The following is a 14,950-nucleotide window of genomic DNA, read 5'->3' on the forward strand; positions in this document are numbered from 1 at the left end:
ACTGAATAAATGGGAGGCATATGGGATCTCGGACAAAGATTTGTGCTTACTACTTAGTAAAGCTTATGCATTGGGGAAGAAGTGCTTACTTAAGCATTGGATGCAAGAGGAGCCTCCCTCTTTCTGATACTGGAGAAACAGATTGCATTCCTTCATGTTATGGGAGGGAAGGGCTGCTAGGAATTCCCCAGAGGGAAGAAGGACTTTCATGTCTATCTGGAATTGCTATTTGCAAGCTATCTTCCATAAAGCAAGAAGCGCTGTACTGAATAGGTTTCAGAGTGTTTCCAAAGTTGGTGCTGTTATATTAGGGGATGTTTTGGGGTTCTCTGCTTGGGTAGGGGAGGGAGGATTAGGAATAATGGCTGTTATCCTTTCAAGATGACCCGGGGTCATGAGTCCAGGCGCTGGGTCATTTTCTTTTTAATATATGGGTTAAGGTAGGGTTTGGGGAGGGGGTGATCCTGAATAAAACCATTAAACTTGAATGGGAAAATAGGGTTGCATCCTTCCTCATCCCTGCACACATTAAGGTTTCATTTTTGATGACTTGCTTAACAAGATCCCACCATCCCCCTTCATTTTATATATCCCATTTGAGGCTAGCAATATATTAGGTAAAGACCAAGCACTGCTTGCACTTTCTCTTCGATCAAGCATACATCCACTTGTAGCCTTTTTAGTTCCTTAAATAAAAAACCCCGCATAGTGTTTAACCCCTACACATTCAAAGACACAAGCCTTAAACCATTCTTACATTGTAACATATTAAGTGATGGCAGATAAAGACCTGAATGGTCCATCCAATCTTCCCAACAATCACATTCATTCTCAATTCAAGATTAAATCAACAACGTGACATTATATACTTGAACATGGGCTTTCTTTGTAGTTTCTGGGACATAGACCATAGAAGTCTGCCCGGCTCTGCCTTTATAGTATCCCACACAGGAGACTATATTTGTCGAAAAGTCTTCTTAGCTTTTGGCAGTCCTTTCTTGGTATCTAGTTGTTTCATCTTTAAGAAATGGTAGAGTTTATTTTTCCAGTGCATTACAATGTGGACTCTCTGGACTGTTTTTTGTTTTGTTTTGTTTCATCTGTCTCCATCTGAATTTCCATTTAATCTATCTCTGCCAAGTCAGCCCTAATATCTCTTACTGCTTCTTTAATTTTCCCTTTAACCAATGTGATTTTAGCCTTTATCTCTAAAATCCATCCTGTCATGTCTTCTTTGGTGATAGCTGCTCCAGTGTTTTGGTTCAGTCCTCTGCTATTCATCTTCCAAGTCTGTCTCTTCTATCTCTGCCAGCGCTGCAAACACGGCACTATGTGACCCCCTTAGAATACTTCTCTCCCCAACCCAGTTTGTGGCTTTAGCGTCATTGAATTTCTTTTTTTGCCGACATCATCCCTTCCCCCTGTCTTCCAATGCTATTTTATCACACTGGTCACTGGTCACTGTGACCACTTCATTTTTACTTGCCAAATTTTATAATCCAGAATGGGCAATGATCCATCCCACCACTGGGCAAAACAATCCCCCCCAAATACTTGTTCTAACATACTTACAGTACATGAGTTAAACTGATACCGAAATGGATTAACACAGTAAGACTCCTGACTCATGCTGAATTAAAATAATGGTATTTGAATGTAGACACACATATTCAAAGAATTTTGTCTAATTATCATAAACCAGTTTAATCTCTGCTACTAGCTATGCTACCGATCCTTCAGTTTTGAGTTACTTGCAAGATATTTGAGTTTCAACATGAGGCAACTTTGTCCAATTTTTCTCTTTTTAGACTACACCTGGTAACATGGAATGTGGGGACTGCTTTTCCTCCTCAAGATGCTGACCATTTATTGCAACTTGACATGCCCATGGATATGTATGTCATTGGGTAGGTATATGGTATTTCATTCATTATATTTATGAAATGTATACATTTTAAAGTAAGTTGATACCATGTATAATAACTACTACTACTACTACTTAGCATTTCTATAGCGCTGCCAGGGTTACGCAGCGCTGTACAAGTTTAAACATGGGGAAGGACAGTCCCTGCTCAAGAGAGCTTACAATCTAAAGGTAAACTATGTAGTCAGTGTAGGTATCATGAATGGGGAAGGTGGTTAGGCGCCAAAAGCAAGGGAGAAGAGATGGGCTTTGAGTAAGGACTTGAAAATGGGCAGGGAGGGTGTATGGGCTCAGGAAGTCTGTTCCAGGCATAAGGTGATGCGAGGCAGAAGGGGCGGAGTCTGGTTTAATAAGCAATTAAACCATCATAAACTATAAAAAACTAAAATAAAATATAAATTTATAGCAACTTTCCATAAAGACCCCCCCCCCCCCCAAAGGAAAAAAAAACCACAAATACAAAAAAAGAAATCCTAAAATTTCCATTCAAACAAAGCCTAAACACTTAGTACCCCATAAAATCTTCTGGTTACAATAATCTAATCCAATATGTATACATTTTCATCTCATACATTAATTTTTCACATACATATATATATAAAAAATCAAAGTTTAAATTCAAAATATACTCCCTTCCCCACCTAGTCCTATTTGTATTTGTATAGATTTTAACCCCTTGTATAGGGCCCTAATGAACACTCAAATCCACCTTAAATGCATCTCTTCATAAAAATGGTTATTAGATACCAATAAATAAATGGATACTGTAAATTATTTCTTCCAGTAAAAGACATAAGGTGATCCAAAGTCTCAAATAGCTAGGGGCAATATTTCAAAATTTCCTTACCGTTAACAAGTATCCAGAAAAATATACAACTCTATTGCCACCTAAGTGCTGGAGCTGTATAAGATTATCTCAGATCCCACTCAGACCTATTAACTGTAGGCCAAGGGGGAAAAAATGCCTTCAGCTGCTTCCTAAATAACATATAATTGTTCACCTGCAAAGAAACTCCTGGTTGAACTAGTTGGATTTAGAGGGAATTATTTCCATTATAAATGAACATGTTTTTTTAACACTTTTTTTTATTCTTTTCAATCTAGCAGAAGTTGGAAAGAAATACACAATAAGGAGCAAAAAATGTCTAGGGAGAAAAATAACTGCAAAAATTGAATGGAATAGGATGACATTTGGCACAGGGATAAAAACCAGTGAAGACACATGGAGTTTGAAAATTGGGTAGATTGGACAGAGTTCTAGAAGAATAAGCACCCCAAGAAATGGAGAAAGTGGGCAGGAGAAGGGGTAGTTACAGGGGACAGAGTTGGAGAGGAGCCAGGAGTTATGTGGATGCTGGCAGTATTCAGTGTCAGTGTCCACATAGCTAACCGGGCATGTAGGACCACATAAACAGGAGCCATAACTTTGCCTGCTGGCACTAAATATTTATCAGCATCCACATAATTCCGGGTACTGGCTTGCAGATGCATCTCTCCCTCCCCTCCCCTTCCCCTACCTTAACTGATTTGGTGGTTATGGGGTTGATGAGGGCAGGAGTGAAGCCCACTCACTCTTGCTCCTTGCAGCTCCTGGTTGAAAACGGCTGACTCAACCTCTAGTGGTAGCCACAAGGAGTCAAACAACCAAAATCTTTTTTAGACTGTAGAAATTGTAGCCATCAGAGTTTGGCTACTGTGTGCATTCACAAAATACGGAGGTTTGTTTTGTTTTTTTTTGTTCCGCTGTCTTGACAGTTTCCTTGACCCCTGATGCAGCCAGGATTGGCAAAATGTGGCCACATCGGGTGTATTGTTTTTAATGAAACTGCTGAGATTTAACCTTCTGGTCTTCTGTAGTGCTATTTTGCTTTTTGTCATTTGAACCTTTAGCACCAGCCTCTTTGCTTCCTCCCTCCCCCCCAAGATTCTACAGATTTTGTGAGAGTTTAAAACCTCTATTTGTAGTTCTTTAATCCTCCCCTGTGAGTAAGGCTGCCCTGCCTTCTTCAAGTGTAACTAGCAGCAGAGACTGTATAAAAAGGATCCAGCTAATAGCAGAGCAGGATTAAAGCATAGGGTAACTGACATATGTCTAGGGCCCAAATGTTTTAAGATGGACACTTTCATATTTGCTAATTCAGTGGCTCCTATGGCATATTTGCCCTGGTAAGTCAGTTGCAGGTAGAAAGAAGAGAGCGTGTATGGAGGTTTGTTAGAACCAATCAATGACTTATTGTGCGATTGTGATTTTTTTCTGCCACAGGCAGTTAGGCAATTCAAAACATGACAAAAAAGGTGCCGTCATTTAAACACACAGGAATGGAGAAAACAAAGACCTCAATGAACATATAAGCCCCTGGACATTCTCGACGAGGAAGAAATCACCTTCACAGTTCTTAAATTTTGCAGAGACAATGGAGTTTAACAGTATACCATGAAAAATATTAACCAAATTCAAGAATAAATTGGATGATAAGTTACATCATATTGCAGCAGTAGTTCTAGCATTTTCATAGGTTGCAGTGTTAAGTAGGTAAAGTTGCAGAAACCGCTTAACGTCAGAGATAAAACTGGCAGAAAAATTAAATCCAACAAGGGCACCCTGTTTTGCTCATTTGGGCTGCCTCAGGGGATGTAATCTCTAAATAACCCTTCAACCGCAACATAATTCCCACCAAAAGATTAATCCTGCCCTGGCTTATGGGAAGGCAGAGGAGTGATGTATTGGTAGACTGCTGAATTCACAGCAAGTGTTGGGGTGAGCCAGGGAGAAGGTCATGTGCTATACAAATTAAACTTCCACATGAGGTGATTGAGGCAAGAGGATCCTAACTGATCTTGCAGAGAGCCAGTGAGTGTCCTTGTGGGGGGAGGGGAGAACTGAGAAAGGAGGTAGTTATGGAAAGAGTAGGATAGAAGGAAGGATGGGGGCTGCTGCAGGCTCAGGAAACAGCTGTCTGTAACTGGAAGAACTTCACACAGTGATGGGCAGAGCTGGTGATAGTTTTGGAGGGGGGGACTTCAAGTGAGCACATGAACAGTAGCACAACATAAAGTGTGTGTGTATATGAAAATGTGCATGGTGAGGCAGTATCATATAAACAGTTTTTCTTTTAAAGTTTAAACTGGAAAAGTAACATGCCTACAAATATAGCCATATGCATACTGAGGGGCATAGTTATCAACATTGGATTACCATTAAAAGTGTTATTGTAAACCCCAGGTATTAGTAACTAGGTCTTGTTGCATAAAATGAGACCTGTGACAAAATAACACATTTTAGTAGCCATGTTGATAACTGTGCCCCTTAATCTCACATTTTGGGGTGGTCCATCAGTGCATTCTCTCTGGTTTCTACCAAAGGCAATGAAGAATGAAAATGACTTGCTCAACTTCCCTGATTCTTAGCCCTCTAACCACTAGGCCCTTCCACTGGAATCATCTGTTTGCACAGACAAGTGCTTACTTTCAACCTGCTGCTGCTGCTGCCATCACACCCAGAACTAGGTCATGCACTTTCTCTATGCAGCTTCTGGGGAGATGAAGTATGGTAGGAATGCCATGAACAAAGATCGGAGCAGGTAAGGAGGCAGGGGCATGTTGAGAAAAAGAAGTAAATGGAAGCTCATTGTAAGAGCACAATATAGTGTTAATCTGGCCCTGGCAATAGAACATTGATACCCTGTTTTTAAACTGTAAAATCCATCCTTTCAGATCTGTTCTTAGTGACATCTAGTGGTTTAATATATTATCAAGATTTCATATAATTTAGAGCAGTGGTCAACCTGTAGGTTCCAAGTGACCCTAGATCAAAATGGCATTCAACAGTTTGCAGCCTATGCAAGCTAGAGGCAGAGTATAGGACGAAAGCCATTAGTGGTATGCAGCACAGTTCCTCGAATTGCAGCAGCAGGAGCTTGATGCCATTGGGAAAGGTATAAAGAGACAATGTGCACTGTTCTTACAGGTGCCTGCTCCTCTCCCTGTGGGTATGCATCCAGTTTAAAGGTATAGTACCATAACACAGAGGAGGAGTAGGAGGAGGGCATCTGTGGGACAGTGAACGTGTATACTTTTTACCTGTCTAGTATTCTGGTAGGGAGAAGGTACTGTGAGTCAGCCAGTGAGGGATTAATTCTTTGTTGGACCTTGGGCAAACAAGCATGTTGGCCCCTCCATTGTAATATAAATCCATTAAAAAACTTTCACAGATGTGGTCCTGCATGGCCTGACTGCAGATGAAACCCATCAGAGGAGGAAACAGCAGGTAAGAAGCACTGCTTGCTGATTTCTTCTTTGTGGCTGGAGAATAGTGCTCTGGGGGTGAGGAGAAGAGGCAGATCTTTACAGCCAGAGGTGGCTCTGGTCACACCACTCTTCTTGTTGCCAGCAGTTGACTTACCAGGGCGCATTGAATTAGCATATATGAGAAGGCCACTCTTAAATATCTGGGCTTCAGCCATGTGCCTGGTTTGCCTATGCAATTATCATGTCCTACTACTACTACTATTTAGCATTTCTATAGCGCTACAAGGCGTACGCAGCGCTACACAAACATAGAAGAAAGACAGTCCCTGCTCAAAGAGCTTACAATCTAATAGACAAAAAATACAGTAAGCAAATCGAATCAATTAATGTGTACAGGAAGGAGGAGAGGAGGGTAGGTGGAGGCGAGTGGTTACTCGTGGTTACGAGTCAAAAGCAATGTTGAAAGAGGTGGGCTTTCAGTCTAGATTTAAAGGTGGCCAAGGATGGGGCAAGACGTAGGGGCTCAGGAAGTTTATTCCAGGCGTAGGGTGCAGTGAGACAGAAGGCGCAAAGTCTGGAGTTGGCAGTAGTGGAGAAGGGAACAGATAAGAAGGATTTATCCATGGAGCGGAGTGCATGGGAAGGACGAGTGTGGAGAGATACTGGGGAGCAGCAGAGTGAGTACATTTATAGGTTAGTAGAAGAAGTTTGAACAAGATGCGAAAACAGATAGGGAGCCAGTGAAGCGACTTGAGGAGAGGGGTAGTATGAGTAAAGCGACCCTGGCGGAAGACGAGACAGGCAGCAGAGTTTTGAACCAATTGGAGAGGGGAGAGGTGACTAAGTGGGAGGCCAGCAAGAAGCAGATTGCAGTAGTCTAAACGAGAGGTGACAAGGGTGTGGATGAGGGTTTTGGTAGAGTGCTTGGAAAGAAAGGGGCGGATTTTACGGATGTTGTAAAGAAAGAAACGACAGGTCTTGGCGATCTGAAGGCAGTGAAAAGGAATTTTGGGCTTAGAAGGAGTGAGATGCAGAGAATAGAAGCTGGAGTACTTGAAAGAAGGTGAGAGACTGAGAGACAAGTTTGCAGAAGATGAAAGGTTGAGCAGGAGAAGGAGCTAATGGAGCAGAATGATAACCAGAAAAGGAGTAATTTCAAGAAGGAAATGAGGTGAAAGAGAAGGGGAAGAGATTGAAACAAAGAATTGAAGGAGCTGGTAAGTGGGTGAGAGGTAGAAAGTAGGAAATTGAGAACTGGGAAATGCAATTGAGGGAGAATTGTGTGAGAAAAATAAGAAATGGTGAAGGAAGACCGTGTTGGAAAGGGGAGAAGGAGAATGCAAGGTAAGACATGACAAGATGGTGATGAAAGCTAAGGGGCCTTTTTACTAAACCACATAAGCGTCTACGCGCGTCCAACGCGTGCCAAAATGGAGTTACTGCCCGACTACCGCATGGCTCTCAGTGTAATTTCATTTTTGGTGCGTGTCCAATAGGTGTGTCTGAAAAATATTTTTTATTTTCGGGCACGCGTAATGGACGCGTGTCAAGTGGCATTTGATGCACATAGGTCATTACTGCCCAGATTCTTTACTGCTAGGTCAATGGTTGGTGGTAAGGTCTCAGACCCAAAATGGCCGCGCCAATTTTGATTCTGCTGCACATCCATTTTCGGCAAAAAAAGGCCTTTTTTATAGGCACGCTGACAAATGGATCGGCACGCACCCAAAACCCACGCCTAAACTACCGCAAGCCATTTTTCAGCGCGCCTTAGTAAAAGGACCCCTTTCTTTTCATGAGGATTCTCCATGGACAGCAGGATAAGTCAGCCACACAAGTGTAGTGACCCAATGGTTTCAGGTACAGAGTAGCTCTCCCAGAGCTTAGAAAAGCCTAGCACGTGCTGACTTTCCTTCTGATTAATGAGAACCCTAGTCCCTCAGTTGGTCATCAAGCTGCAGTCAGTTTTGTCCCCAAAGGGATGGTGGGAAGGTTTGTGTGGCTGACTTATTCTGCTGTCCACAGAGAATTTCCATTATAGGTAAGCAACCAACATTATGGCTTTTTGTATTTTTTTGTTCTTAAGATTTTTCTATTCAGTTTACAGGAAGTGAACTGCAAGATAATAAACATTCTGTCTGATTTTGTCTTTGATGATCCTTGGAGTCTGTTCTTCATGGATGTTCTTTCTTCTCTTGGTTATGTTAAGGTAAATTCCCAGTCTTGCAGTGGAAAGACATTACATTACTATGAAAAGTTTGTCTCCCTCTTTTGTAGATACAGATATGCATGTTCTTTGCCTCTGTTCTTAGAAGTATGACGCTTGTTTGGTTGGTTAGAAAGCTTGAGAAATTTTTATTCATTTCCTGTGCCTGTTTCTCTGAGGTGAAGTTTTTATTTATTTAAAAATACTTACATTCTACCCATCCAGCTTTCCTAGGTGAATTACAAAAGAAAATTTAAAGTTATAAAAACATAAAAGCAAAGTATAATCAAACTAAATAAAGCACAGTATATCAGAATACCTATATACAATACTCCTGGATGCCAGTGTTAATTTCCAGCAGACTTACCCCCCTGTTTACTAAGCCGTGCTAGAACTGACACAGTCCACTATGAATGGGCTGTGTCGACATTTCCGCGCAGCTTAGTAAACAGGGGTTAGGAAGTAATACACCTTTGCTATGTAATGCATGGGTGATCTGTCCTGTTTATGCTTTCCTATTTTCGACTTTTTATGTAAACCACCTAGACCTATGCTCTAGATTCAACGATATATCAAGTTTTTAGTAAACACAAACATGTGTCAGGGAAATTGCCTGTAATCTCTTCTGAACATTATCTCTGATCTCTTGCAGGTTGCCTCCATCCGAATGCAGGGCCTTATGCTCTTGGTTTTTGTAAAGCACCAGCATATTCCTTTTATACAAGATATTCGTACTAATTACACCCGTACTGGGCTCTACGGATATTGGGTAATGAATTCCTATTAAAGGTTTTCTGTGAGGTGCTCTAGTAGCGTAAGTGTATATGTATACATGTACATTTGCTTTGCGAAGATTGTACAAAAGTTGTTTAAGCAGAGTTTGTTGGTAGTTTTAGGTAAGGACCAGGAACCTAGGCTCAAGCTTAGTAGTTCAGTAGCAGTTTTGTGTGCTGTCAAGCAAGAATTCTGGTTTGATGCTTGACTTTGTTTTTTGGACCAGCTGGGATTCTGTGGAGGCATTGTTCATAGTCCCCAGAGAAGTAGGGTAAGGTTTCTCAGCACTGAACAAAAGCAACAGCCATTGGCTAAACTCAGAGCTCATAAAGGGAGCGATAACATGTAGGTGTCAAAGCTTATTGAACTGGGCAGGGGGAGTGGGATAAATCCTAGGTTGTTGTGAATGAAGGTTCCAGTTGTGCTAGCAGCCTAAAGGAGCAGGAGTACACTGACATAGTGGAAAGAATAAAAAAAGAATAGGGACCTATATGCATTAGTGACAAATATTGTAAGCTGTACAGTGGGAAATATATATTAAGAAATAGCTAAAGACATACAGTTTACACATTAAAGGATAATTCTTATTTTTATATTAAATATATATTAGCCTACTTTCTGAAGGGAAAGAAGGCTTATGGAGTCACTGTGTGAAAGTATGTGCATTTGTGCCCTTTAATAGCTCTTCTATTTGGCATTCTATTGACATGAAATTTGGAGGCTATGTTGGAAGAGGGAAAGGAAATGAGGACTTCGAGTAGGATGTGTGTTCTTTGTTTCTTGCTGTTTTAGATCAATGCATATATATAGACCTCAGAAGTGTGAATGCATCCCAAAGTAGTCTTGATTAGCTCTGACTGGATTGTGTTTTATTTTTCTATCATGAGCATGACTGGAAGTGCACAGGAGAATCTAAATTGGGGTTTAATGTAAATAACCAGAATCTGTGTTTATCTTAATTGATTAAATAAGGGAAACAAAGGTGGAGTTACTATTCGCATGTCCATCTATGGCCACATGGTATGTTTTATGAACTGCCATTTACCAGCTCACATGGAGAATGCCAACCAGCGACTGGATGATTTTGAGAGAATTCTGGAAGTGCAGCGGTTTGAAGGACAAAGTGTTCCAGTCATCCTAGATCATGAGTGAGCAAATCAAATTTTGGTGCTAGTTTTGTCCAAAATGTGTTAATTTTTGCCTGTGTGGTGGTTCTTTGTCTTGAGTTTTTCTTAGGTAATGTCTATCAAGGTCCAGTTCAGTTTCTGCTCCTTCTGTGTCACTTCCTCGCTTTTATATATTCATACATTGGGTTGGACTGGTTGCATTTGTGGACCAGAACAGGTTATTGTACATTTTTATCTCTAGGTTATTAGTTCATTTCTGAATCAAGTTGGTAATGATCCAAAGTTATTGACTGGAAATCACTGAGTTGTTTGTGTGGGGGGAAAAAATAGGTGGTGATCTCAGGTCACTTTCCAGTGGAGAGTCATTTACCTCCCTAATCCCTTCTTCCAAGGTAACCCATTTTTGCTAATTGGCACCCTTGTTGGCAATATCAGCAGAGGTACCAATACTGAATGGATATGGAACTGAATTTTCCTCTCACTCATACAAGTAGTCCCTTCAGCGTAGGATTAGGGTGAATTGGAAATTCTGAGAAAAACTGACCAATGCTGCATTGGCCTAAAAAGACTGCCTGGTCTGTTGCACTCAAAGTATTACAATTCAAAACACTGAAAAAATTAATTACTGACTGTAAGGGCTAGAAGCAGCTGGAATAGGACACAGCTGAAGAAGCCATGCAACAAGATTTTGGTGAAGAGAAATGTATCCGTATGGAATACAGATTGAAGGGTATACTGCAAAATGATGAGGGTGATGCAGGTCATCTTGCACATGCTCAGTGAAAGAAGAATAAAGCTTTAGAACAGGGGTGTCAAATTCAAGTCTTGTGTTGTCCTGGTTTACAGGGCATTGCAGTGAATATGCATGAGATTGTCATGCAGTGTCTGTGTTATGCAAATAATCTAGTGCATATTCTTTAGGGGTATCTTGGAAACTGGACTGGTTTGAAGTCCTCCATACAAGCATTTTGACAATCCTGCTCTAGAAGGTTCTAAAGAACAGATCCAATCTGGCCTCCATTAATGTCATCCACTTGTGGGAGATTGGTATCTTGTTTGTCCTCTGAGAAGTATTTCATTTCTTTTGGAAGTTTTCTTGCAGGCAGGATTAATGCATGAAATTATTAAAGAACTTCCAAATGTCTTTTTAATGATTAAACAAAATTTTTTTTAAGGGAAATGGGACTTGATATACCGCCTTTCTGTGGTATTTTGCAACTACATTCAAAGTGGTTTACATATATATAGGTACTTATTTTGTAAAGTAAATTGTTTTGGTGAGCGAATTATATAAGTACTTATGGATATTGTACATATCCTGCTGTATGCCACATGCTGTTATGTCATGAATACACATCCTGTTAATGAGCTGCATGCCAGAAATCTCATACTTCATATTGTTTGCTTTTCTACAAGTGCTCTTTTCTGGTTTGGAGACCTGAATTTCCGAATTGCAGACCATGGGATACACTTTGTCCGAGAGACAATAAACAATTTACAATTTAGCCTGTTGTGGGAAAATGATCAGGTATGACTTCCTTTACTTTTCATCTTTCTGGTTCACCTTTTATAATGCTCAGTACTAAGCACAAGGCTTACGCTTTCTTTTACCAAGCTCTACACAGCTTATATTGTGGAAGTATTTAACTAGTTACTGCCTGTTCCCGCCTTCCCCCCTCTGTGTGGTTTTCCTCACAATTGGGCTTTTTGTTTTATCCTTTTGTTTCACAGTTTTTGTATCTTTGGTTGGAATAATTGTACTGAGCACTCTCCTTCCTATTGTATCCTCCTTACAGATATGTGTTGGCACTACTATACAGTTCTAATGTTAACTTATGTAAACTGCTCTGATAGGATAAATGAAGGGTGGTATAACAAAAATGTTACAAATAAATAAATTTCCTTCAAAAATTAGCATCATTAGGGTGAGTTCCTACTGATATGATAGCCGCAGAGCTAGAGCAGAAGCATAATAACCACACTGGAAAATCACTTGAAACTGTGGCTCATTGAGTAAGGCCTGAGGATTCATGACTGGGCCAGACATGGAAAAGAAGTAAATTGGAGAGATTTGATGGACCTTACAGTCCTTGTGCCATCATGCTTTATATTTCTGTATCTGTACCTGGCAACGTTTTGTGTTGTTGTCCTGAGATTCAGTGTGCATTACCAGAGATAGGGGGTCAACTTTCACTCTTCCTAGGGATACCATACATCGGTTTTACCCGGACATGTCCTCTTTTTTTTTTTTTTTTTTTTTTTTATTTGTAAGAAGTCTTTTATTGAAAATTCTCAATAAACAATATACAATATTCATCGCTTTACACTGGTTTGTTTACAATGTAGTCCGAACCGGATGAAATCCAGGTAATGCAATTTACTGCCAAAGTACCACAATGAAGTATAAACTGTATAAACTTCAACTTTTTGTTATTATATTTTGAAAATGAAAACATATCCCCCCCTAGGACATGTCCTCTTTTTGAGGACATGGCTGGGCAACTCCCTTGTTTACCACTACACTCTGCACAAATTCTCCACAATATTTTCTCCCTTCCTCTCAAATAAACACATTCTCGCCCAATCTTCTCTGCCCTGGGAGGGCGGAGTGGAGGAGTGACCTAATGGTTAGTGCAGCAGGTTGCGGACCTGGGGAATTGGGTTCGATTCCCTCTGCATCTCCGTGTTACCCTGGGCAAGTCACTTAGCCCTCCATTGCCCGAGGTACAATATACTACTTAGATTGTGAGCCCCTTGATTCATTCTCAAAAGAGGCAGCATATCAAATTAATAAACAATAAGCAAAACATGCTTACCCTCACTGGACATGAGCATAGAAGGCTGCTTCCAGACTGAAGTGTCAATGCAGTAAGGCTTGGGTTGCAGCCTAATGCAAAATTTAAGCTCCTCAGTGCTATAAGAAAATAGCATGCAAATTACTGCTGTGTTAAGTGTGTACTGTCAAAAAAAGCAGCACATCCCACCACAGTACATCAAACAGTAAAATGTCCCTTTTTTATCAGTCAGTGAGCAAGGATTGGTTCACACATTGATAGAAGGGAGATATTATCAAAATAAACAGTCCACTGGACTCCACATCCCATGTTACCTAGGGTTACCATATTTGTGGAGACAAAAAGAAAAGGACACACAGAATAAAATGCTGACCCGGCCCTTGCCCCACCCCAGCTGCACAGTCACCTCGATACCCCAAGAAAATCAGATTCTATATGCAGTGAAAATACATACTTAAACTCTCTTACCTGGTTCCTTTTTCCAGATGCGTGTCTTCTCTCTACGGGATGATGACTTTTTAGGATTGCCTCAGAAACTCAGATTTTGAGGATTGGATCAGGACAGGTCAGATTAGTAAACATATGAAGGGTTTCCCTTATTCCTTCCCTCCTTCCCCCTATCCCAGAAAGATTCCTCTCACCTCTTGACTTTGAATGCTGCAGAATTTAGAAGGAAGGAATAATAAAGGATCACATTCACAAGGGCTGGCCCACATTACACAACAATCAGGCTTGGGCGTCACTTGCTTGTTTTTTTTTTTTTGTTACATTTGTACCCCGCGCTTTCCCACTCATGGCAGGCTCAATGCGGCTTACATGGGGCAATGGAGGGTTAAGTGAGTTGCCCAGAGTCACAAGGAGCTGCCTGTGCCGGGAATCGAACTCAGTTCCTCAGTTCCCCAGGACCAAAGTCCACCACCCTAACCACTAGGCCACTCCTGTTGCCTTCTCTTTCTTCTTTCCTTTCAGGGTCAGCCAGCATTAGCCTCTGTGTCCTGTGTGTGTGTGTGTGTCGCTGGCTGGAGGGAGGGAGCGGGGACAGGGCGGGCACCATGCAGCAGCCAGAGTGAGAGCACCGCATCAGGAATGTGCGCGGCCGCTAAGTACTTCAGAGTCCCAGTCCGACAAAAAAAAAGACCTCAATGAGATGGGGTCCATGCGGCTGCTAGCGGACTATGTGGAAGATGGATGATCTTCAGGTGCATGCCAGGAGCCAACTGCTCCTCAGCCACCCCACGCACATGCCAGTAGATCTCACTGGTATATATGTATGTGTGTGTGCAGTTGCGCAGTGCAGGGTTCATAGGAAACCAGACAAACTATGAAAGTTTTAAAAATGGCCGGACGTCCGGACAGTGCCCTCGAAAAGAGGACATGTCCAGGGAAACCTGGTCATATGTTAACCCTTGTCTTACCCCCTCTCCAACACCCCAAAATTATCTCTTGTGGTCTGGACCACCTCCCCATGCAGGGCCAGCCCAAATATTGGACAAGACTAGGCAGCTACCTAGGGTAGCAGTTCAGAAGGGTGGGTGGATGTGTGGCAAAAGCAGCTTCAGTCAAAGCAAAATGGTTAAAAAATTAGGTAAAAGAGGCTACTGGAGCTCAAAAGGAATCCTTCAGAAAATGGAAGACGGAACCGAATGAAGAAAATAAGAAGCAGCTTAAGGAATGTCAAGTCAGATGCAAAGCGCTGATAAGAAAGGCAAAGAGGGATTTTGAAAGAAAGATAGCGTTAGAGGCGAAAACTGATAGTAAAATTTTTTTTTTATATATGTTAAAAGCAGGAAGCCGGCAAAAGAATCGGTTGGCCCGCTGGATGACCAGGGTGTAAAAGGGGTGATCAAGAAAGATAAAGAAATAGCAGAAAAGCTAA

At 41.3% G+C, this 14,950-nt stretch overlaps 1 protein-coding gene across 7 annotated transcripts in view; it reads left to right on the top strand.

Moving 5' to 3' along the window:
• INPP5K (inositol polyphosphate-5-phosphatase K) overlaps positions 1–14,950 on the top strand; it is a 78,663-nt gene that overhangs the window by 21,186 nt on the left and 42,527 nt on the right. For 5 of the 7 annotated variants that reach the window (XR_003944092.1, XM_030222255.1, XM_030222256.1 and 2 more), the window contains 5 exons: positions 1,809–1,907; positions 8,273–8,381; positions 9,031–9,147; positions 10,125–10,300; positions 11,696–11,807. Coding sequence is in view for 6 of the 7 variants with exons in the window: in XM_030222255.1 (XP_030078115.1) it covers positions 1,809–1,907; positions 8,273–8,381; positions 9,031–9,147; positions 10,125–10,300; positions 11,696–11,807 (613 nt within the window). In the remaining variant the exon portion in view is untranslated. Of the gene's footprint in view, positions 1–1,808; positions 1,908–6,135; positions 6,192–8,272; positions 8,382–9,030; positions 9,148–10,124; positions 10,301–11,695; positions 11,808–14,950 lie in introns of those variants that run through there. The other 2 variants (XM_030222261.1, XM_030222259.1) reach the window with 2 other exon arrangements.

This window comes from Microcaecilia unicolor, chromosome 13 (assembly GCF_901765095.1).
Source record: "Microcaecilia unicolor chromosome 13, aMicUni1.1, whole genome shotgun sequence".
Taxonomy (NCBI): Eukaryota; Metazoa; Chordata; class Amphibia; order Gymnophiona; family Siphonopidae; genus Microcaecilia; species Microcaecilia unicolor.